This window comes from Dromiciops gliroides, chromosome 3 (assembly GCF_019393635.1).
Source record: "Dromiciops gliroides isolate mDroGli1 chromosome 3, mDroGli1.pri, whole genome shotgun sequence".
Classification (NCBI taxonomy): Eukaryota; Metazoa; Chordata; class Mammalia; order Microbiotheria; family Microbiotheriidae; genus Dromiciops; species Dromiciops gliroides.
Window position 1 is genome coordinate 636,440,764 of NC_057863.1, and position 24,616 is coordinate 636,465,379.

Sequence of the window (24,616 nt, forward strand, 5' to 3'; positions counted from 1 at the left end):
TGTCTGAAGCTGGATTTGAACCCAGGTACTCCTGACTCCAGGGCCGGTGCTCTATCCACTGTGCCACCTAGCTGCCCCAGGTTCCTACTTTTTAAAATTACAGATTGGTTAGATTCTCTCTCTTAGAGATTAAACCACAGGACCCCAGGTCTACAGGTGTAAGGGGTCTTTGAGGCCTTCAAGTCTAATCTCCTTTTTTTTACACATGGGGAAACTGAGATCAAGAAAGGTTATGTGAATTGTCCAGGATAGCACAGGTAGTGAGTGCCTGAGGCAGGATTCCAACTCAGATCTTCTGGCTCCCATTCCTGTGCTTTCTTTATTACACTGTGCTGTCTCTCAATCCCCTCATTTTACTGAGGCTATGAGAAGGTAAGTGGCTAGCCTGAGGTCATCTAGCCAGTGAGTGACAGGGTCAAGATGAGGGCCCAGTCTTCCTGACACCCTGGACCCTGCTCTCTCCCATGCCTTCATTACCTCCTTCTCTCCTTCCCCAAGATATTCAGCATGTTATTGTTTATGTACCTCATCTTCCTTGAGGATGCACTGGAATGTAAGGCTGGAAAGTACAAGGTGGATGGGCAGTGCTGCTCCCCTTGCCATGCAGGTAGGTCTGAGAGTTCCTTTCACTGGGACAAATCACTCTCTTACTCTGCTAAATGCCTGCCTATCCCAGGCTCTCTTTCTTTTTTCATATATCCACTCAAATTCCAGAATTATAGAATCTCAGAGATTAGAAGACCATGGAAGGGATGTCAGAGCTCAGAGGGCCCATGAAGGGGCATCTAGCCCAATCTCTTTCCCAATATAGGATGTTTTTTTTGAATACTCACTACCTTATAAGGCAGCTATTCTTGTTGATGGGAAAGATGAATTTATTTAACCAGCTTTCTATTGTGCAATGTCTCTTACAGAGTCTAGAGTTAGGTTGTCTAAAGCTTTAAAGTGTTTAATGTAGGGCTGTCTAGGTTGGAAGGAAGACAATTGAGTGGTCATTGAGGTAAGAGAGGGAAGGGGAGAAGTCCCCCCAGGGCATATCTCTGATTTCCTCTGCCTTCCCCATGGTGTATAGTGTACAAGGGTCAATTGCTGGAGAGACTTTGTCAACTCTGTCTAGACACTGATTCTATTCAGCTCATCATAATTCCACATTCCTGTCAAAGGCTTTCCCCAACCATGTGGGAGTGTCACATTCATGACACCTTGGCATCCATTCACTCTCCCTCATCCTCCTAGCCCCATAACTACTGAATCAGTTGCCTAGCCTTGTGCATGTTACCACTACAACATCTTTCACATTCATACACAATGTGATCTCATACAATCCCCTTCTTAGTTCAGACCCTTATAAGTTCTCACCTGGATAAAAGCCTCTGAATTGTTTTTCATGCTTCTATTCTCTCCCTTCTCCAATCTACCCTCCTCACAGTGGCCAAACTTATTTTTGATTTTTCAACATTTATTTAGTATTTTATTTTTACCGATTACATGTGAAAGCAAATTTTAACATTTGATTTAAAATTTTTGAGTTCTAAATTCTCTTCCTCCCTCCCTACCCCCTCAATGAGAAAGCAAGCAATTGGATATAGGTTATACATATGTAGCCATGTAAAACATATTTCCATATCAGTCATAATGTAAAAGACAATAGACCAAAAGAAAAATAAAGAAAAATAAAGTAAAAAAGGTATGTTTCAATCTGTATTCAGACTCTATCCATTCTTTTTCTGGAGATGGATAGCATTTTTTTTTTCATCATAAGTCCTTCATAGTTGTCTTGGGCTGTTGTATTGTTGTAAGTTCTATTGTTGTAAGTCATTGTCAGTTGATCTTCTTACAATATTGCTGTTACTATATAAAATTTTCTCCTGGTTTTATTCATTTCACTTTGCAACAGTTCATGTTAGTCTTTGCAGGTTTTTCTAAAAGCGTTCTGCTTGTCGTTTCTTACAGCACAATAGTATTCCATCAGAGTCATATACCACAACTTATTTAGCCATTCCACAATTGATGGACATCCCCTCAATTTCCAATTCCTTGCCACCAGAAAAGAGCTGCTATAAATTTATTTGTACACATAGGTCCTTCTCCTTTTTGTTTTTTATCTCTCTTGGGATATAGACCTAGTAGTACTTTTGTTGGATCAAACAGAATGCATGGTTTTATAGCTCTTTGGCCACAGTTCCAAATTACTGTACATAATGAATGAATCAGTTCACAACTTCACCAGCAGCCCATTAATGTCTCAGTTTTTCCACATCTACTTCAACATGTCATTTTCCTTTTCTGTCCTGTTAGCTGATCTAACACATGTCAGGTAGTGCCTCAGAATTGTTTTAATTTACATTTCTCTAATCAATAGTGATTTAGAGCATTTTTCACATGGCTATAGATAGCTTTGATTTCTTCATCCAAAAACTGATAATTCTTATCTTTTGATCATTTGTCAATTGGGGAATGGTTCTTATTTTTATAAATTTGACTCAATTCTCCTTATATTTGAGAAGTAGGGCCAATATCAGAGATGCTTGCTTCAATTTTTTTTATTATGATTGCTAACTGTATTTTCCTCTAATCTATTTCCCCCCTGTTTATTTTTCCATCAACTGGACTTTTCCAGAACTGGTCTCTAACCTATGTGTGGCTGGAGCTGCATAGAATAGGCCAGAGACAAGTGAGTCAGGAATTAGAGAGAAAGATTATCTTCTAAGTGAGTAAAAATGTTTGCAAGTAAGGTGGAAACAATTTTTCTTGTACAAAATGACAAATATAGTAATTTTTACATAATTTAAAAAAAGAATGTAGAGCAAGAAAATGACAACACATTTGAATCAGGGCCTTGCTGACTGGACACATAACAAAAGGGAAGAGGAGAGACAAAACCCAAAACAAAACAAAACAAAACAAAAACTAGGATGGTTTATTCAGCCCTTGTTTGGAATCTTGGGACAGCTGTCTCATCTGGGTATCAGATGCTTCTGGGTTTATACCAGACAAACCTCACATCCTTAGAGGGTTCTGCCATTCGCTTAGGAGCAGAGGCTCTCTTCAGATGATTAAGGAGTCCACACCCACAAGTTTGGCAGCTGTGGGAGTAGTCAGAAGGAACTGGTAAGAACCCTTAGAAACAGTTATTGATTTCATGTAGAGATTCAAACAATGCAATAAGGTTTTTCATAAATTCATAATCAGTTACTTTATAAATGTATATGTAAATCTCCTTTCTTAAAACTAATACATCTCCAAGTAGTTTGATCTGCAATCTGACATTAATGTAAACTATTAATGTAACTATCAGTTCCTTCTGACTACTCTCACAGCTGCCAAAACTTGTGGGTGTGTACTCCTGAATCATCTGAAGAAAGACCCTGTTCCTGAGTGAATGGCAGAACCCTCCAGGGACCTCCTAGTACACACCCAGATGCGACAGCTGTCCCGACATTCTTTATGAGGGGTGAATATACCATCCTGGCTTTTTTGTTTTGTTTTGTTTTGTTTGTTTATGCGCCCAGTCACCAAGGCTCTGATAAAATTGTATGTTGGCATTTTGTCCCTCTACATTCTGGACTACATTTTTCTGCTTGCAAGCAAACAAATGTCTAGCAATAATACCTGAGACATACTTCCCCAATAGGTCCTTTCAGGGAGCTAACCCCCTGGGCAACATCTTATCTGGACCCAACTGGCCTCTTGTGGTTGTTGCCCAGAGGGGTAGGTGCTCTTTCAGACCCCCTCCCTTTGCCCCAAAGGGGGAAATGACAGAGTAAAATTTAGACCCCCTGTTTCCAGAGCTAAGGCCAAGCAAGCAACTTGTGCCCTGAGCTTGGCAGGACAAAAATTCTTTGCAATTGCACTCTGGATGATCTCACCGTCTAGGCTGGTCATACAATTCACCAGGTATTCTCTGGTCTAAGACAAACAATGGACAAAGTTAGAACATCCTGTAGTAAATCAAACTTGTCACATGCTTGCTGCTCCCTCATTGTTAGGGCTACAACTCACTGAGCAGTCACTAGTATAAGTATTGAGATCTCCCCACACTACCTCAACCCCCCCCCCCAGCTAGGGGTGGGGTTCTGGCACATGTGTATATACCTCCACCTTTTTGTTTTGTTTTGTTTTAGCTCCAGCTTTCTTGCAGGCTTTTTTTTTTCTCATGTAGGAAATAACCTTTCTCTCTAATTCCTGAATCACCTTTCTCTGGCCTATTCTGTGTAGCTCCAGCCATACATAGGTTAGAGACCAGTTCTAGAAAAGTCCAGTTGACATTTCTCTTGTAGGAATGTAAACAGTTTAACCTTATTAAGTTCTTATGATTTTCCTTTTTACCTTTTTATGCTTTTCTTGAGTCTTGTATTTGAAAATCAATTTTTCTAATAAGATCTGGACTTGTCATCAGGAATGCTGGAAAGTCCTCTATTTCATTGGATATACATTTTTTCCCCTGCAGGATTATACTAAATTTTAATGGGAAGGTCATTTTTGGTTGTAATATTAGGTCCTTGGCCCTCATATTCCAGTTCCTCTGATCCTTTAATGTAGAAACTGCTAAATCTTGTGTTATCCTGATTGTGGCTCCATGGTACTTGAATTGTTTCTTTCTTGCTGCTTGCAATATTTTCTCTTTGACCTGGGATCTGTGGAATTTAGCTAGAATATTCCTGGGAGTTTTAATTTTTGGTTTCCTTTCAGAAAATGATTGATGGATTCTTTCAATTTCTATTTTACCATCTTGTTCTAGAATATCAGGGCAGTTTTCCCTGTCAATTTCTTTTTAAAAAATATTTAGAATTTTATTTTCCCAAATTATATGTAAAAACAAATTTTGACATCATTTAAAAAAAACATTGTGTTTCAAATTCTCTTCCTCTCTCCCTTCCCACTCTACCCCAAGAACTCAAGAAATTCAATATAGGGTATACATGAACAGTCATGCAAAACATTTTCACATTAGCCAGGTTGTGAAAGAGAACAGACAAAAATAAAACTTCAGATAAAGGAACTAACAAAAAAAATGCTTTAATTTGTATTGAGATACCATCAGTTCTTTCTCTATAGATGGATTGCATTTTTCATAAGACCTTCAGAGTTGTCTTGGATCATTGCATTGCTGATAATAACTAAGTCATTCACAGCAGATCATCTTACAATATTGATGTTATTTCACTTTGCATCAGCTCATGCAGGTCTTCCCAGGTTTTTCTGATAGCATTCTGATCATTTTTAAATATTAAACTATATTTATATAGTACTTTAGAAAGAGATTTCCTTAAAATAAACCCATGAGGTTGATTATTGCAACAGCAGTAATAGATAACATTTATATAGTACCTCATACCTGACAAAGAATTTTCTTCATAATAGCCCAGCAAAATTTGATCATCATCATCAATCATTCTTCATCAATCAATCCTCATCTTCATCCAATTATAATAAATCCATCAATCCATCCATCCATCAATCAGTCATCATTGTCATCATCATCTTACATTATTCTTACCTCTGCTTCAGAAATTTTTTAACAGTTACTATTGTTAACTGTTTCCCTCCATCCTATTCCCTTCCCATGATATTTACTCTATTTTCTATCTTCCTTCACCCTATCCCTCTTCAAAAGTGGAAGAGAAAAGCTGGGAAGTCACCTGACCCATTCCAAATTTCCCTTGGAAACAAAATTAAATTAAGCCTCTAAATGGATTCTTGAGTTGTAGAACCTACAAAAAAGAGTGAAACAATTTTCTGGCTTAAGATAACCTAGAAGGTCTTCAGAAAATGTCTGTCTCACTGGGGTAAAAGGCGAGCACAGCTTCACACAGAGGGTATCAGGGCAAACCATCAAAAGACCCTTAGCAAAGATCAGCAGCTGAAGACCCTTGGTCCTAGCTCAGCAAGCTAGTGGCACAGGAGGCCAGTTGTGAGGTCCCCAGCTTCAATGCAAAAGGCAATCTGCCAACTAGGGTATCTACTACCCAGCAGGCACAACTATGCTGAGCCATTCCTGTGCAGTGAACAAGCTGCTATCTGCTGAGACCTTACAGAAGAAAGTCTGGAATCATGTCCCTAACCCCCAGCACAAGAAGCTTGGAACAAGAGGGTGGAGCCAAGATGGCAGAGGAAAGGCAGTGAGTGAATTACCTGAACTCTCTCCAAGACCCCTCCAAATATGTTCAAATAATTCCATCAAAACAATTCCTGGAGCAGCAGAACCCACAAAAGGACATATTTCTTTTTATCAGTTCTTTCTATGGGGGTGCATAGTAAGCTTCCTCATTAGTTCCTTGGGATTGTCTTGGATCATTGCATCCTGAAAGTAGTTAAGTCATTCACAATTGCTCATTGAACTGCTGTCACTACACACAATGTCCTCCCAGCTCTGCTCACCTCACTATACATCAATGTTCATTAGTCTTGCCAGGTTTTTCGGGGATCATCCTGTTTGTCATTTCCTGTAGCACAAGACCATTCCACTGCAATCATATAACACAGCTTTTTCCATCATTCCTCAATTGATGGACATTCCTTTGATTCTCAATTCTTAGCCTCCATCAAGAGTTGCTATAAATATTTTTTGTACAATTTTCCTCCTTTTCTCTTTTTCATGATTACTATTGTTAACTGTTTCCCTTCCATTCTATTCCCTTCCCCATGATAATTATTCTATTATCCATCTTCCTTCACCCTATCCCTCTTCAAAAGTGTTTTGTTTTTGACTGCCCCCTCCCCCAATCTTCTGTCCCTTCTTTTACTCCTCCCCCCTTATGCCCTTCCTCTCCTACTTTCCTGAAGGGTTAGATAAATTACTCTACCCAATTTCATGTGTATGTTATTCCCTCCTTGAGCCAACTCTGATGGGCAGTGCTGCTCCCCTTGCCATGCAGGTAGGTCTGAGAGTTCCTTTCACTGGGACAAATTAAGGTCTTTGAGCTAATTCTGATGAGCCTTAGTTCATTCACTTCCCAATTCCTCCTCTGTCTCTCCCCCACTGCATAAGTCCTTTCCTGCTTTTTCATGTGAGATTTCACCTCATTCCATCTCTCCCCTTTCCCCTTCCCCCAGTGCAATACTCTCACCCCTCAATTTTACCCTAAAGATGTCATCATGGGACAGCTAGGTGATACAGTGAACAAAGCACCCTCCCTGGACCCTGAAGGACCCAAGCCCAAATCCAGCCTCAGACACAAGACACTCACCAACTTCATGACCCTGGGCATGCCACCCAATCCTGACCACTCCACAAAAAATTTTTAAAAAATGCTTTACAGATTATCATCCCTTCATAATCCTCACCTGTACCTTCTGTCTAAATATGTTCCTATCATCTGCCCTAATACTGAGAAAGTTCTTATGAGTTAGATATATCATCTTCCCATGTACAAATGTAAACAGCTTTACCTTTTAACATCCCTCATGATTTCTTTTTCCTGTTTACCTTTTTATGCTTCTCTAGGGTCTTTTATTCAGTTCAGGTCTTTTCATCATGAATGCCTGAAAGTCTTCTTTTTCATTGAAGTCCCATTTTTCCCCTGAAAGATTGTGAGCAGTTTTACTGGGTAGGTGATTCTTGGTTGTAATCCCAATTCCTTTGCCCTCTGACTGTGGCTCCACAGTACTTGAATTGTTTCTTTCTGGCTGCTTGCAATATTTTCTCCTTGACATGAGAGCTCTGGAATTTGGTTAGAATATTCCTGGAAGCATTCATTTTGAAATCTCTTTCAGAGGTGATTGGTAGATTCTTTCAATTTCTATTTTACCTTCTGCTTCTAGAATATCAGGGCAATTTTCCCTTACAATTTCTTGAAAGATGATGTCTAAGCTTTTTTTTTGGATCATGGTTTTCAGGTAGTCCAATAATTTTCAAATTATCTCTTCTCTCCTGGATCTATTTTCCATGTCAGCTGTTTTTCTAAGGAAATATTTCATATGGCCTTCTATTTTTTCATTCATTTGGATTTGCTTTATTGTGTCTTGGTTTCTCATAAAGTCATTAGTTTCCATTTGTTCAATCCTAATTCTTAAGCAATTATTTTCTTCAGAGAGCTTTTCCATTTGACTTTTCAAGCTGTTGACTTTTTTCATGACTTTACTGCATCACTCTCATTTCTCTTTCCATTTTTCCTTTACCTCTCTTACTATATCTTCAAAATCCTTTTTTAGCATTTCTATGGCCTGAAACCAATTCATATTTTTCTTGGAAACTTTGGATAAAGGAGCCCTGATGTTGCTATCCTCTTCTGAGAGTGCACCTCAATCTTCCTTGTCACCAAAGAAACTTTCTATGGTCCGCATCATTTTCTGTCTGCTCATCTTGCCAGCCTATTTCTCAACTTTTAACTCCTTCTTACAGTGGGGCACTGCTTCCAGAGTGCACTGTACTAAGCTTCTGGGGGTCCAAGGTGGTATGATTTAAGGAGAGGCAGGTTCTTCACTCACCTGGCCTGTGCTCTGGTCTGTAAATAACTGCAGGCCTACTGGCTCTTCAACCAGGAAACTAAATTTTTGTTTCCCTGTGGTTGTTAGCTCTGGTGAGCCTGTGCCCCTCCCCCACCTGGGCTGCCACCAATCAAGACTACTTCCTGGTTCCTAGCAGGGGTAAAACTCACAAGATCCACTTCAGTGCCAGCAGAGACCCCTGTAATCTCCATCCCCCGCCCCAGCCAACCACTCAGGCCTCTCACCAGACTGTGGACTTAGTTCCAGAAGACACTGGTGCTGTAGCTGATTCAGAGGCTCTGGTGGCCTCTTTCTCTGGTGTAGCCAGCCTGGGACTGGATATGCACGTGCAGTTGCAGGGCTGAGCTTCACTCTCACACAACAGACCTTTCCTGCTGACCTTCTAAGCTATCTTGAAAGAGGATGTCTAGGTTCTGTTTTTATGATGGATTTCAGGCAGTTCAATAATTTTTAAATTGTCTCTCTTGGCTCTATTTTCTAGGTTAGTTGTTCTTCCACTGAGATATTTCACATTATTTTCTATTTTTTCATTCTTTTGATTTTGTTTTATTGTTTCTTGATGTCTCATAAAGTCATTACCTTCCATTTTCTCAATTCTAATTTTTAAGGAACTATTTTCTTCCATGTATTTTTGTGCCTCTTTTTCCATATGGCCAATTCTTCTTTTCAGGGCATTCACTTCCTACTGCATTTTTTGTGCTTTCTTTATGATTTTACCTAATGTGTTGTTGTTTTTAATTTTTTTTTCAGGGCAATGAGGTTTAAGTGACTTGCTAGTCACACAGCTAGTAAGTGTCAAATGTCTGAGGTCAGATTTGAACTCAGGTCCTTCTGAATCCAGGGTTGGTTCTTTATCTATTACACAACCTAGCTTACCCCACAATGTGTTTTTTGTTGTTGTTGTTGTTGTTGTTGTTGTTGTTGTTGTTGTTGTTGTTTTGTTTTGTTTTTTTGGTGAGGCAATTGGGGTTAAGTGACTTGCCTAGGGTCACACAGCTAGTAAGTGTTAAGTGTCTGAATCCGGATTTGAACTCAGGTCCTCCTGACTCCAGGGCCAGTGCTCTAGCCACTGCATAACCTAGCTGCCCCAACCACAATGTGTTTTTTGGGTTTTTTTTTTTTTTTAGTGAGGCAATTGGGGTTAAGTGACTTGCCCAGGGTCACACAGCTAGTAAGTGTTAAGTTTCTGAGGCCGGATTTGAACTCAGGTACTCCTGACTTCAGGGCCGGTGCTCTATCCACTGCGCCACCTAGCTGCCCCCACAATGTGTTTTTAAGGTGTTATGTTCTTCATTATGTTCTGTGCCTCCTTTACCAAGCTATTGATTCTTTTTTTCATGATTTTCTTCCTTTATTCTCATTTCTCTTCCTAATTTTTCCTCTACAATGATTTTTAAAATCTTTTTTGAGTTCTTCTTTGACCTGAGGCTAATTTATATTCTTCTTTGAGGTTTTGGATATAGAAATTTTTACTTTGTGTCTTCTGAGTGAGTTTTGATTTGTTACTGTATTAACTTTCTATGGTCAAAGTTTTTTCTGCTGTTTGTTCATATTTCTAGTCTATTTCTTTACTCTTAACTCTTTGATAAAGTAGGGTTTTGCTTTTAGTATGGAGGACACATTTCCCCAAGCTTCAGAGGTTTTGTATAGTTGTTTTCAGAGATACTTCTAAGGGCCCATAAGTTTTCAGTTCTTCCAAGGTGGTATGATCTAAGGAGAATTGTGTTTACTACTCTTCTGGTCTATGTTCTGGTCTATGAGCAACCACAAGCACCCTTTCCTTTAAAAAAAAAAATATTTGTATTTATATTTTTGAGTATTAAATTTTATCCTTCCTTCCCTGCCTTCCCTCCCCCCTCCCTAAGGCAGTAAGCAATCAGATATAGCTTAAACATGTGTAATTATATAAAACATTACCATATTAGTCATTTGGTATAAGAAAATTTGAATAAAAGAAAAAATGAAAGAAAGCGAAAAATATTATGCTTCAGTCTGTGTTCAATCAATATCAGTTCTTTCTTCAGAGATGGATAGTATGTTTCATCAATGGTCCTTTGGTATTGTCTTGGATCATTATATTGCTGAGAATAGTTAAGTCATTCATGGTTCTTCATCAAACAATATTGCTATCTCTGTGCATTGTGTTCTCTTGGTTTTGATCACTTCACTATACATAAGTTTATACAAGTCTTTCCAAGCCTTTCTGGAATCATCCTGCTTGTCATTTCTTATAGAACAATAATATTCCATCACATTCATCTATCACAGCTTCTTACACCATTCCCCAATTGATAGACATTCCTTTTATTTCCAATTCTTAGCTACTACAAAAAGAGCTGCTTCCAATATTTTTGTACAAACAAGTCTTTTTTCTCTTTTTGGGGATGTCTTTGGGATATAAACAGAGAAATGGTATTGCCAGATCAAAAGGTATGCATAGTTTTATAGCCTTTTGGGCATAGTTCCAAAATGCTCTCCAGAAAGGTTGGATCATTTCACAACTCCACCAACAGAAGCACCCTGTTCTACCCTGGAAATGTGAGAAGAATTCCTGCTCTCCTGCAGCCACAAGTTCTGGTATGCTAGTGCTCCTCCTCACCCTGGGACTGACACCCAGGACTGTGATCCTAGTATGGGCAAAGCAACAGGGTCTAACCTGCAGTGCCCAAAAAGAGACCCCTGTAATCTCCTTCTGACCAATTGTTTGACCTCATTACCCTCTGTGGGATGAGAGCTCCTGAAGAAGCTGCTGCCATTGCTGATTCAGTCACTCCCAAGCCTGCTCCTGGTTTTCTGGGGCTCACTCTGCACTGGCATGACCTGTGCTGAACTGTGCTCCATATCACCACAGTACAACAGACCTTTTCTGATAAGCTTCTAAGTTGTGTTAGGATGGACAATTATTTTATTCCAACCTTTTGTGGGTTCTGCTGCTCCAGAATTTGTTTTGGGACATCCATCAAAATTGTTTGGAGGGGTTTAAGGGAGAGGTGGGGCAGGTTCCTGCCTTTTTTCTTCTACCTTTCTGTTTCTCTGTCTTTTACTATTCTCTTGCCCACCCCCACCTTCTTCCTTTCTCTCCATCCCTCCATCCCAAATCACACTATATGTACTTAGTCTGCTCTATTTATGTGCATATTTTATTTCCCTGATACAATGTGATCTCCTTGAGGACAGATACTCTTTCTGGGTTTTTGTCTTTTTATCCACTAGGCCTTGCAAATTTGTTATTGTTCAGTACTGTTTGACTCTTCATAACACCATCTAGGGTTTTCTTGACAAAGATACTGAAGTGGTTTGCCATTTTTTTTCAGCTCGTTTTACAGATGAAGTAACTGAGGCAAATAGGGTAAAGTGACTTGCCCAGGGACACTCAGCTAGTAAGTGTCTGAGTCTGGATTTGAAGTCAGGTCTTCCTGACTCCAGGCCCAGCATTCTATCCACTGTGTCTCCTAACTGCTCAGATTAAGCTTTGAAGATAGGGTGCTTAATAAGTTTCTTTTGTATTTCAGTGCCCACTGTGTCCTTAGGAATGCAATACTGGATAAGCTCTAAGGCACACAATCATTGATTCTGACTCTTTTACCTCTACCTTCACCCCCCCCACCAACCCCCTCTCCCTTTCTTGTATTTTCTCTGTTCCCCCATGGCAGTGACCATCAAGGCTAACCCAGATGGGACCTAAGGTTCCAGAACTATCTTGGCCTAAATTTAGGGCAGGTCACAGTGGCATGGGATCTTAGGGATCAGTTTGTATGACACTGGCCCAGTCATTTAGTTTCCTCATCTGTAAAAGGAGGGGATAGGACTAGGTTACCCATAACATTCTATGTTCTGACGTTGTCTTCCTAGGTCAGAGTCTTATATTCTGAGGTCCCTCCTAGCTCTGACATTCTAGGTTCTAAAGACTCTCCTAGTTCTGACATTAAGGCTCATCCTCACTCTGACAATCTATGTTGTAAGATCCTTCCTATCCCTGATATTGTCTAAGAGCCCTTCGACCTCTAACATTCTGGGTTCTAAGATTGCCCTCCCAACTCTGAATCCTATGTTCTGAGGTCTCTTCTAGCTCTGAATCCTATGTTTTGAGGTCCCTCCTAGCTCTGACATTCTATGTCCTATAGTTCTTTTTAATTCTGACATTCTAAATTCTTTTTCTGATATTCCTTTCAGTTTTGACAGGCTGGATTCTATGGCTCTGTAGGCTGGTGTTCTAATTCTCATAGTAACCACAGTAAACCATCCTAAGTTTAATAGGTAGCCTTGAGAGCTTCCTGGGTCTGCCATAGGGTGTGTAAAAGGAGGAATCAGGGTGGGACTGGGGAAAAGAGGGGCTGGAGTGGAGGCTTCTGCAGGGAGGGGTCCTGTGCCTTATTGTAGATGCTAACTCTTTTATACCATTAGGTTTCAAAGTTAATGAGACATGCAATATGATGGGAATCACCATATGTGTGCCTTGTGATCCTGAGACCTACACATCACAGCACAGTGGCCTTAAGGAGTGTCTCCAGTGTAAAGTCTGTCACCCTGGTAAGAATTTCTTCAGAGGCTTTGGGGTAAGCCTGGATCCTGGATCTAACCCAAAGCCTACCCTCTCCTAGGCTCTGACCTGAGTTCTCTAGTTTCCCTGGGAAAGGGGGAGTTGGGTCCAGACTAAGTCATCAGTCTTGAACCTACCTCAGACAAGATGGGATAGGAAAGAAGTCAACAAGCCAGAGAATAGGATCTTTACCATGTTAGGAAGAGAGGCAGTGAGAGTGCTGCCCTGGGAGTTGGGAGACCTGGGTTCCATTTCTGTCTTTTCCTAGTGTGACCTTGTCCATTCTTTGGACCTCATCTACAAGATGAATGGCTTGGGCTAGTTCCTAAGGTTGTAGGGCATGGCATTTTCCACCTAGGAAACCCTGGATAGTTTATTTACACTCTCTCACACAACCCTAGAACGTGGACTATCTAAGTACAGAGTACTTACGCTGTCTAGGATTCTGAAGAGCGCTATCAGTAGAATTGGTCCTCAGGAACTTGTGAAAGGGAGTGAGTTAGTTCCTAGGTCTCTATCAGCTCCCTAAATATGCCCAGCTACATCTTCTTGATGTCTGGCCATAGGGGTATGAGGCTGGTCTCATGACCTGGTGTTTCCTGTTGACAGCCCCAAACCTCTCCCTATGACCCCCAGCTAGGCTTATCCTCCCCAGAAGCACTGTAGCATTTCAAATTACCTCTCCATCTTTCTGCTCCCTTCAGATGAATTTCCTGCTCTCAGTTGCATGCCAGGGAGGAATTATGATGAGCAATTAATTCATACTAGATTGTGGATGAGTGCTAATGCTGCCCTTTCCTAGAGTATTTAAAAATAGGTTACTGTTCACCTGAAGGAATGAATTTATAAAAATAAATTTTAACCCATAGTTCTAGGAGGATATCTCCTGCCCATGACTCTACCCCACTTTATCCCTGAAGCCCAGGTGGTTCAGGGCTACATCCAAGCTGGGGAAGGGGGTGTATAAACCTATTGATTGGGAGTTGGGGGATGGGGGGGGTGGCACAGAGGGAAGGCAGGTGAATGCTGGGTGATGGAGTTTGTCCTGCTGCCCACCTCATCTACTTTGGCTCTCAGTATTATGGAACTTGGACTTTTCTATTTGAATAAACTTTTGTATAACTGGGAAATCATCTTAAGCATGTCAGATCTCTTAACAGTGTAAAGTACTGGGGACTCTCCTTGTTCTTCTTGCTCCCCGCCCCAGGTACTCTCCACCTGCTCCCCTCAGGGTCTCTCTCTTCCCCAGGCCCTATGGAAGGTATAACAAGTGAACAGATCCAGAGTTGTAAGTCACCTCATCCAGGATCCTCATTTTACTGAAGAAACTGACCTCAGAGAAGTCGTGTGCTGTCAAAGGTCACAAGGTAGCAAATAATAGAGCTAGGATTTGTAACTAAGTCCCATGACCGAAAGTTAAGTACTTGCTTACAGATTTTTATCTTTTGCTCCTCTGGTCTCAGTCACTTCCCGTTTTAGAGTCTGAAAAGGTTTTCACCCCCAATACTCACAAAAGATGATGAAGTGGGAAGAGTCCTAGATGAAAAGTCAGAGGACCTGGGTTCAAATCCTAGCTCTGCCATTTACTATCTGTATTATGTTGGGCAAGCCAGTCAATAAATATTCCTTAAACCCCTACTATGTGTCAAGCACCATGCTAAGTACTGGGGATACCAAGAAAGGCCCTGGAGAAGCTCACAACCTAATGGGGGAGACACCATTGAACAACTCTGTACAAACATGATACAAGCAGGATAACTTGTTTCACTGCCAAAAATACTTTTGCTTAAAAGACTATTTTATGGAGAACTCAGGCAAAGTAGAGGCTAATATGGAGGTCTGTCTTCATTGAGGGGAAGTAACAGATGAGGCTACACAGGTAGAATGTTAGATCCTTGAGGGCAGGAACTGTTCTGTTTTTGTCTTTGTAACCCATTCTCAGCACAGAGCTTTGTACTTTCTTCTTTTTCTTTTGTGGAGGTGATAATGGAGATGCCAGACCTGTGATTTTACTTCTCTAGGGAAGAAAACTTCTTTTTTTCAAGGGAAGTGGACACCTTGTATGCAATTCTTAGTCTAAGAGTGGCCTAGAGAGGACTGACCAGGATCCTTCAGCCACAAAAGATCTGGGGCGGCAGTGGAGCCCAAAGCCGGTTGGGCTACTTCAGGGAGCTCCCTCACTGGAGATTTTCCAGCACAGGCTAGATGACTATTTGTTGGGAGTGGTATAAAAGGCATTCTTGCTTACAGATCAGTCAAACTAGAAGGCCTCTGAGATGTTGTTCCTGCCCTTCAGGATCTCCTAGTTTGGGTGGGGAAAGAAACAGACAAACAAAAGATGCAGCTAACACTTAGGGTCCTGTGCAACGGGCTGTCACCAGGGACAATGTATTTCCCCTCCCAAGTCATCCTGAACTTTGCATTATCTCTTACCCTCTCCTATGTACAAGGCTTGTCAATTTCGCTTTTGCATCATCTCCAGAATATGCCCCTTTCTTTCCTCTGACACTACATCTTCTGTGGTGCAGACCCTCTTTGCCTCACACATAGTTTATTGCAATAAATCCTGGGGGTGGGGGATCTGCCTTTCTCAAGTCTCTCCCCACTCCAATCCTTCCTCCATTCAGCCACTAAAGTGTTTTTCCTAAAGCATAGGTCCAAACATGTTACTATCCTACTCAATAAACTTCAGTGGCTCCCTATCACCTCTAGGATGAAAACTAACATTTTCAAAGCCTTTAAAACCTAGCCCTTTTCTACCTTTCTAATCCTATTATACCTTACACCCTGCCACCCCTCCCCCCACCATTCCCCACATACTCTGTGACACTGGTTTCCTTGTTCATCACAGCTGGGCATTTTCCTTGGCCATCCTGAATTCCCTCTGTCCTCACCTCCACTTCATGGTTTTCCTGGCTTCCTTCAAATCCTAGCCAAAATCCTACCTTCTTCAAGAACTCAATCCTATTCCCCTCTAAGTCTAGTGCATTTCCTCTACTGGTCATCTCCACTTCATCCTACATGTATTTTACTGGTACATACTTGTTTGTGTGCTCTCACTCCCTTTAGTCTATGAGCTCCTTGAAAGCGGGGACTGTCTTTTGCCTTTCTTAGAAAGTTTGTCTGTAACATAATAGATCCTGAATAAATTATTGATTGACTGACTGACATACTGCCTTCTGCTTCCTCTTGGTTTTTCTGTCAGAATTTGGCTTGGTGACCAGAAGGAAATGTTCGTCTACAACCAATACTGTGTGTAGCTGTTCTGCAGGCTACTTCTGCACTGACATGAAATATGATGACTGTCAGAAGTGTGTGGCTCACCAAGTCTGCAGCCCTGGCCAATATGTGAAGTCTAGAGGTGAGCCTACTCCATCCTACCCACCCAGGGACCAAGAACTATTTTTGCTTCAGGCTGCTGCACTGGAAAGCTGAGAAACTCCCAACCCTCCCTCAGCTCTGGCCGTCTTCCTGGACACAATTGTGGTACAGTGGGAAAATGGTTGCCTTTAGTGTGAGAGGACTTGGGCTCACAACTCAGCTTTGCCCTTACAGTCCATGTGATCCTGAGGTTGCTTGACCCCTCTGGCCCTCAGTTTCCTTGTCTTTAAAATGTGGGTATTGAAATATATGACTTCTGATGTCTCTTCCAGATGGAAATTTATGATTCCATGATAATGAAGCCTGCTTTCATGTCCCCTGACTTATTTTTATAGACCTTAGATAATCTGGGACAAAGCTAGAATTAGGCAGAGCTGATAAAAAATCAACTAAGTCCTCCCCATTGGTGTCCTCTTGTGTTTTGGTGGCAAAAGTGACTGTATCTTTGTGTGTTTTGTCTTTTTAAAGGAAATATTTTTAAAAGACAAAAAGATATTTTCTCTCCTTCTCATTTGACTTCTCACACTGGAAAAGAAAAAGAAAACCTTTATGTGAAGACAAACAAAGCACATTCATACATTAGCCATTTTCTTTCTTTCTTTTTTTTTTTTTTCAGGGCAATGGGGCTTAAGTGACTTGCCCAGGGTCACACAGCTAGTAAGTGTCAAGTGTCTGAGGCCGGATTTGAACTCAGGAACTCCTGAATCCAGGGCCGGTGCTTTATCCACTGTGCCACCTAGCTGCCCTCATTGGCCATTTTCAAAGAGAATGTATGGCTCCATTAGCACCTTGAGTACATAACTTCTTAAGTTGTATTTCTCTAGTTATGAGTCTGAGCATTTTAAAAAAATTATGCCTATTGATAATTTGGATTTCTTTCTTTGAAAACTGCTTATTCCTATCCTTTGGCCATTTATCATTTCAAGAATGTCTCTTACACATTTGAATCAGTTCGGTACAATTTTGGAAAGGAGACTTTTGTCAGAGAAACTTGCTTTTGATTCTCATCCACTCCCCCCACCTCAGTTAATTGCTTCCCTTCTAATTTTATCTGTATTGGTTTTGTTTGGGCAAAATATTTTCAACTTTATATAATCAAAATTATCCATTTTATATTCTGTGATCATCCCTCTCCCTTGTTTCATCATAAACGTTTCCTCTATCCACTGATAGGATTGGTAATTTCTGCATTCCTCCTCTTAGTGGTTTATGATGTGCCCTTAGATTCTTGAAGGTGATTCCCAAAGAGTTCAAATTCTGCCAAATACTTCTGAGTTGGAAGCTTCTAAAATAGGATCAAGTGTTTGGTTTTCTGGAGGTTTGTATTCTGAGGACCTTCCTAGTAAGTCCAAAGGGACTCAGCTCCAGATAGGCCTCAGGTGATGGATATTTCAGATACAACTCTTCTTCTAAAATAGCAGTGGATCACAATCTGTACTTATGGAGAGAGGGCACAAGCTGCTTAAATCAAAGATCCTTCAAATACTGAAGGAATAACTTGTGTGGCCAAGTAGGTAACTTACTTGACCTCTCTGGGCCTCAGTTTCTTCTCCCATAAAATAAAATAGTAGGACTCAACAATCTCTAAGTTCCCTTCTACCTCTAAAGCCATGAACTTGTAAGTGGGTAAAATCATTTGTATGGTTTCAGATAAATAAATAATAATAAGTAAACAAGCATTTATATAGTACCTGCTATATGCTAGACATTGTGCTAAATATTTTTTAAATGTTATTTCATTTGATCCTTACAACAACCCTAGGAAATAGTTGCAATGCCAGGAAACTGAATCACTTCCATTTGAATTGTCTTAAGAAAATTATTAAGATCATCTGGCAGGACAAAGGTACCTGTCACTGAGGTCCTTTCTTGAGCTAACACTACCAAACTCTACTGCAGAGAGCACAACTCTCCAATGGGCTGGCCATGTTGTTCTAATGCCAAACATATATTTACCTAAAAGACTATTTTACAGAGAACTCACAAAAGGCAAATGATCACATATAGGTCAGAAGAAGCAATATAAGAATTCTTTCAAGGTCTCTCTGGAGAATTTTGGGATTGCTGGTGTGACATGGGAGACACTGGTAAAGGACCATCCAGCATGGTGTGCCAATATCAAAGGTGCTGAGCTCCATGAGTGAAGCAGAATTACAGTAGATAAAAAGAAAGAAGAGATGAGCATCTTAGATATATCTCCACCCCAAATGTTCACATGGACTGTGGTAGAGCATTCTGACATTGAATTGGTCTGATTAGCTACAGTCAGATATGCTATACATTGACTCCAACATAGTGATGTCATTTTGGTCCTCTTCAAGAATGAAAGACTATGACTGAACTATACTTCGATCTGAATCTCCAACTTCTTTGTACAAATGGATGTGGAGAGATATGGATATGGAACACTCCACATAACATTCTACTTTTTTTGTTACTTAGTTTTCTGAACTCTTTTTATCCTTCAAAAGATTCTACATTATAAAAGATGGATCTTTTGGGTAAGAGAAGATCATATGCTGGAGTCAGCTGGAAATGCTCTCCCAAGAGCTGATTTTCAATATGAGCATTGGCATTTCAGAATTTGGGAAACAGAGTAAAATTAAAATTTTACAAATAAAATTAATTTACTGATTTGTCAATTGCTTAGATTTAAGAAAGTGATGTCAGTTAAATGTAAAAAACCCATAAAAACATGCCTTTTGTTCCTTATTTCTCCCCTCAAGAGTCAGTTGTTAAACATTTACTAGTAAGGAAAAAGGAATATTGTGTATGAAATGATACATAAACAAAATTCAAAAACAAAATATATTTTAAAAAATAAATTTCTTCCCAAAGGCCTGGGGAGTTTGCTCTGACAGTTTCTAGGGTAGGGACCAATCAACCCAGGGACATAGTTCTAGCAGCCTTGTGTGAGATTTCAAATTGGATATTAGATCATAAATCTCCCCTCTTTAACTTTTCCCTTAATTTATCTCCCAGACTAGTAAATGGAAGAAGCTTCTGGTTTTCTAGTTAGAGCTTTACTGTGTGGTAGTTACCAGGTGATGTTGATTAGAGGGATAGGAAAGTAGAAATACAAAACAAATAGTCTTAAGTCTAAGCTTAGTCTATATTACATATAAAACTCACCAAAAGCCCAAAGCCACCTTTGGGGAGAGAGAGAGAGACCGAGACAAGTGCATGCTGCTAACTGCGAGCCGGGCAGAGTTGAACTCCAGTCAGCATCTGTCTGTGCAGCGCAGTCAGGAGACCAGCAGAGCAGGAAAAAAAGATCTCACTTCCATTCTCTCCTTGCCTTTTAAGTTAGCACCCTGCAAGTTGAGCACTTAGCAGGCAGTGTGGCACGCGTAGCAGGCGGACTGGCATGCGTAGCTCATGCCGTTGGTCTCCTCCCTGAAAGGGTGGTCTTTAAAAAAACTGATGTCTCTCCATTATCACTAACCAACTGTTAAAACTTTTTACCACATTCCCCCCTTTTGTTCCTCAAGAAACAAAATATTTCCTTGACGGAACAGTAAAAAGAATATAATAACTATTGCTAACTAATAATATGTGAACAACAATATAGAAAAGGAAGAGAGGAAAGTTTTGTTCAGAGGGGCTATTTTTTTGTCCTCATGAACCGACGCTTTGACTTAAGTCTTGCAAAGGGAGAGCCTCTGCAGAGAGTACATGTTACAGATAGTGTATATTATAACAGAAAGGAGATAGTTCATATAAAGTCTCTGAGTTCTCTTGTCTTCTTGAAGTGGTAAGATATCATCAGGAGGAAACTGGATTCTGGTCTGGAAAGCTGGATTCTCTTCTTTAACTGTTTGAATTGCTGCATTTTTACTAAACCTTAGCATAGCATTGTCAATGATCAAATTAATAAATTCCATTACATTCCCTCCTTTATATCCTTAGACTTCTAATAGAGGGTTGAGGTAGTTATGCAATCTGTAACACTTTTTACCACCATGTGTCTGGATCAAAGCCAAATTTAGTATGTGTTCATGACACCTGAAAATGTTATGGAAAGGTTATCATACAATATCTCATGGTTCCGAGACAGCCAGTGATTGTGCCAGGCCACAAGTGAGTTCAAGTATACCTGTCTCTCCTTTTTCCATTACACTTATTTTGCTCTTATTCTCTTGTTATACTGAGCACCAAATCTCCCATGTCTCCTCTTTTAGGCACAGAGATAAATAATACCATCTGTGAAAAGTGCCCAGTGGGGACATTTTCCCCATATGGGACCCTTAACCAGTGCCTGCCATGGACCAAGTAGGTCTAACACACTGTCTGGGAGTTGGTGTTTCATTCTTTTCACTTGTTCATTTATAATGTTTTAAACAAAAAGCCTAACCTTAATAAACATAAAGTAAAATAGGTGTTTACATATACAAAGCAGAACAGAAAAAAATTTATATAAGTGTATGCAGGTAAGTATTTCACAACTGTATCTCTGGGAAGGGGGATGTACACAGGACACACTTTTCTTTCAATTTTTATTTACTAATCCAGTTCTGGGAGCCAAGATGGAAGAGAAAAGCTGGGAAGTCACCTGACCCATTCCAAATTTCCCTTGGAAACAAAATTAAATTAAGCCTCTAAATGGATTCTTGAGTTGTAGAACCTACAAAAAAGAGTGAAACAATTTTCTGGCTTAAGATAACCTAGAAGGTCTTCAGAAAATGTCTGTCTCACTGGGGTAAAAGGCGAGCACAGCTTCACACAGAGGGTATCAGGGCAAACCATCAAAAGACCCTTAGCAAAGATCAGCAGCTGAAGACCCTTGGTCCTAGCTCAGCAAGCTAGTGGCACAGGAGGCCAGTTGTGAGGTCCCCAGCTTCAATGCAAAAGGCAATCTGCCAACTAGGGTATCTACTACCCAGCAGGCACAACTATGCTGAGCCATTCCTGTGCAGTGAACAAGCTGCTATCTGCTGAGACCTTACAGAAGAAAGTCTGGAATCATGTCCCTAACCCCCAGCACAAGAAGCTTGGAACAAGAGGGTGGAGCCAAGATGGCAGAGGAAAGGCAGTGAGTGAATTACCTGAACTCTCTCCAAGACCCCTCCAAATATGTTCAAATAATTCCATCAAAACAATTCCTGGAGCAGCAGAACCCACAAAAGGACATATTTCTTTTTATCAGTTCTTTCTATGGGGGTGCATAGTAAGCTTCCTCATTAGTTCCTTGGGATTGTCTTGGATCATTGCATCCTGAAAGTAGTTAAGTCATTCACAATTGCTCATTGAACTGCTGTCACTACACACAATGTCCTCCCAGCTCTGCTCACCTCACTATACATCAATGTTCATTAGTCTTGCCAGGTTTTTCGGGGATCATCCTGTTTGTCATTTCCTGTAGCACAAGACCATTCCACTGCAATCATATAACACAGCTTTTTCCATCATTCCTCAATTGATGGACATTCCTTTGATTCTCAATTCTTAGCCTCCATCAAGAGTTGCTATAAATATTTTTTGTACAATTTTCCTCCTTTTCTCTTTTTCATGATTACTATTGTTAACTGTTTCCCTTCCATTCTATTCCCTTCCCCATGATAATTATTCTATTATCCATCTTCCTTCACCCTATCCCTCTTCAAAAGTGTTTTGTTTTTGACTGCCCCCTCCCCCAATCTTCTGTCCCTTCTTTTACTCCTCCCCCCTTATGCCCTTCCTCTCCTACTTTCCTGAAGGGTTAGATAAATTACTCTACCCAATTTCATGTGTATGTTATTCCCTCCTTGAGCCAACTCTGATGGGCAGTGCTGCTCCCCTTGCCATGCAGGTAGGTCTGAGAGTTCCTTTCACTGGGACAAATTAAGGTCTTTGAGCTAATTCTGATGAGCCTTAGTTCATTCACTTCCCAATTCCTCCTCTGTCTCTCCCCCACTGCATAAGTCCTTTCCTGCTTTTTCATGTGAGATTTCACCTCATTCCATCTCTCCCCTTTCCCCTTCCCCCAGTGCAATACTCTCACCCCTCAATTTTACCCTAAAGATGTCATCATGGGACAGCTAGGTGATACAGTGAACAAAGCACCCTCCCTGGACCCTGAAGGACCCAAGCCCAAATCCAGCCTCAGACACAAGACACTCACCAACTTCATGACCCTGGGCATGCCACCCAATCCTGACCACTCCACAAAAAATTTTTAAAAAATGCTTTACAGATTATCATCCCTTCATAATCCTCACCTGTACCTTCTGTCTAAATATGTTCCTATCATCTGCCCTAATACTGAGAAAGTTCTTATGAGTTAGATATATCATCTTCCCATGTACAAATGTAAACAGCTTTACCTTTTAACATCCCTCATGATTTCTTTTTCCTGTTTACCTTTTTATGCTTCTCTAGGGTCTTTTATTCAGTTCAGGTCTTTTCATCATGAATGCCTGAAAGTCTTCTTTTTCATTGAAGTCCCATTTTTCCCCTGAAAGATTGTGAGCAGTTTTACTGGGTAGGTGATTCTTGGTTGTAATCCCAATTCCTTTGCCCTCTGACTGTGGCTCCACAGTACTTGAATTGTTTCTTTCTGGCTGCTTGCAATATTTTCTCCTTGACATGAGAGCTCTGGAATTTGGTTAGAATATTCCTGGAAGCATTCATTTTGAAATCTCTTTCAGAGGTGATTGGTAGATTCTTTCAATTTCTATTTTACCTTCTGCTTCTAGAATATCAGGGCAATTTTCCCTTACAATTTCTTGAAAGATGATGTCTAAGCTTTTTTTTTGGATCATGGTTTTCAGGTAGTCCAATAATTTTCAAATTATCTCTTCTCTCCTGGATCTATTTTCCATGTCAGCTGTTTTTCTAAGGAAATATTTCATATGGCCTTCTATTTTTTCATTCATTTGGATTTGCTTTATTGTGTCTTGGTTTCTCATAAAGTCATTAGTTTCCATTTGTTCAATCCTAATTCTTAAGCAATTATTTTCTTCAGAGAGCTTTTCCATTTGACTTTTCAAGCTGTTGACTTTTTTCATGACTTTACTGCATCACTCTCATTTCTCTTTCCATTTTTCCTTTACCTCTCTTACTATATCTTCAAAATCCTTTTTTAGCATTTCTATGGCCTGAAACCAATTCATATTTTTCTTGGAAACTTTGGATAAAGGAGCCCTGATGTTGCTATCCTCTTCTGAGAGTGCACCTCAATCTTCCTTGTCACCAAAGAAACTTTCTATGGTCCGCATCATTTTCTGTCTGCTCATCTTGCCAGCCTATTTCTCAACTTTTAACTCCTTCTTACAGTGGGGCACTGCTTCCAGAGTGCACTGTACTAAGCTTCTGGGGGTCCAAGGTGGTATGATTTAAGGAGAGGCAGGTTCTTCACTCACCTGGCCTGTGCTCTGGTCTGTAAATAACTGCAGGCCTACTGGCTCTTCAACCAGGAAACTAAATTTTTGTTTCCCTGTGGTTGTTAGCTCTGGTGAGCCTGTGCCCCTCCCCCACCTGGGCTGCCACCAATCAAGACTACTTCCTGGTTCCTAGCAGGGGTAAAACTCACAAGATCCACTTCAGTGCCAGCAGAGACCCCTGTAATCTCCATCCCCCGCCCCAGCCAACCACTCAGGCCTCTCACCAGACTGTGGACTTAGTTCCAGAAGACACTGGTGCTGTAGCTGATTCAGAGGCTCTGGTGGCCTCTTTCTCTGGTGTAGCCAGCCTGGGACTGGATATGCACGTGCAGTTGCAGGGCTGAGCTTCACTCTCACACAACAGACCTTTCCTGCTGACCTTCTAAGCTATCTTGAAAGAGGATGTCTAGGTTCTGTTTTTATGATGGATTTCAGGCAGTTCAATAATTTTTAAATTGTCTCTCTTGGCTCTATTTTCTAGGTTAGTTGTTCTTCCACTGAGATATTTCACATTATTTTCTATTTTTTCATTCTTTTGATTTTGTTTTATTGTTTCTTGATGTCTCATAAAGTCATTACCTTCCATTTTCTCAATTCTAATTTTTAAGGAACTATTTTCTTCCATGTATTTTTGTGCCTCTTTTTCCATATGGCCAATTCTTCTTTTCAGGGCATTCACTTCCTACTGCATTTTTTGTGCTTTCTTTATGATTTTACCTAATGTGTTGTTGTTTTTAATTTTTTTTTCAGGGCAATGAGGTTTAAGTGACTTGCTAGTCACACAGCTAGTAAGTGTCAAATGTCTGAGGTCAGATTTGAACTCAGGTCCTTCTGAATCCAGGGTTGGTTCTTTATCTATTACACAACCTAGCTTACCCCACAA

General features: G+C 40.5%; 1 protein-coding gene across 1 annotated transcript in view; it reads left to right on the plus strand.

The window, feature by feature from the left end:
• The first annotated feature begins 507 nt into the window (after positions 1-507).
• The window catches only part of LOC122748174 (tumor necrosis factor receptor superfamily member 14-like), an 89,751-nt gene continuing 65,642 nt past the window's right edge, over positions 508-24,616 (plus strand). Inside the window, 4 exon segments of the mRNA XM_043993859.1 lie at positions 508-607; positions 12,856-12,981; positions 16,197-16,352; positions 20,554-20,644. Coding sequence (XP_043849794.1) covers positions 508-607; positions 12,856-12,981; positions 16,197-16,352; positions 20,554-20,644 — 473 coding nt within the window.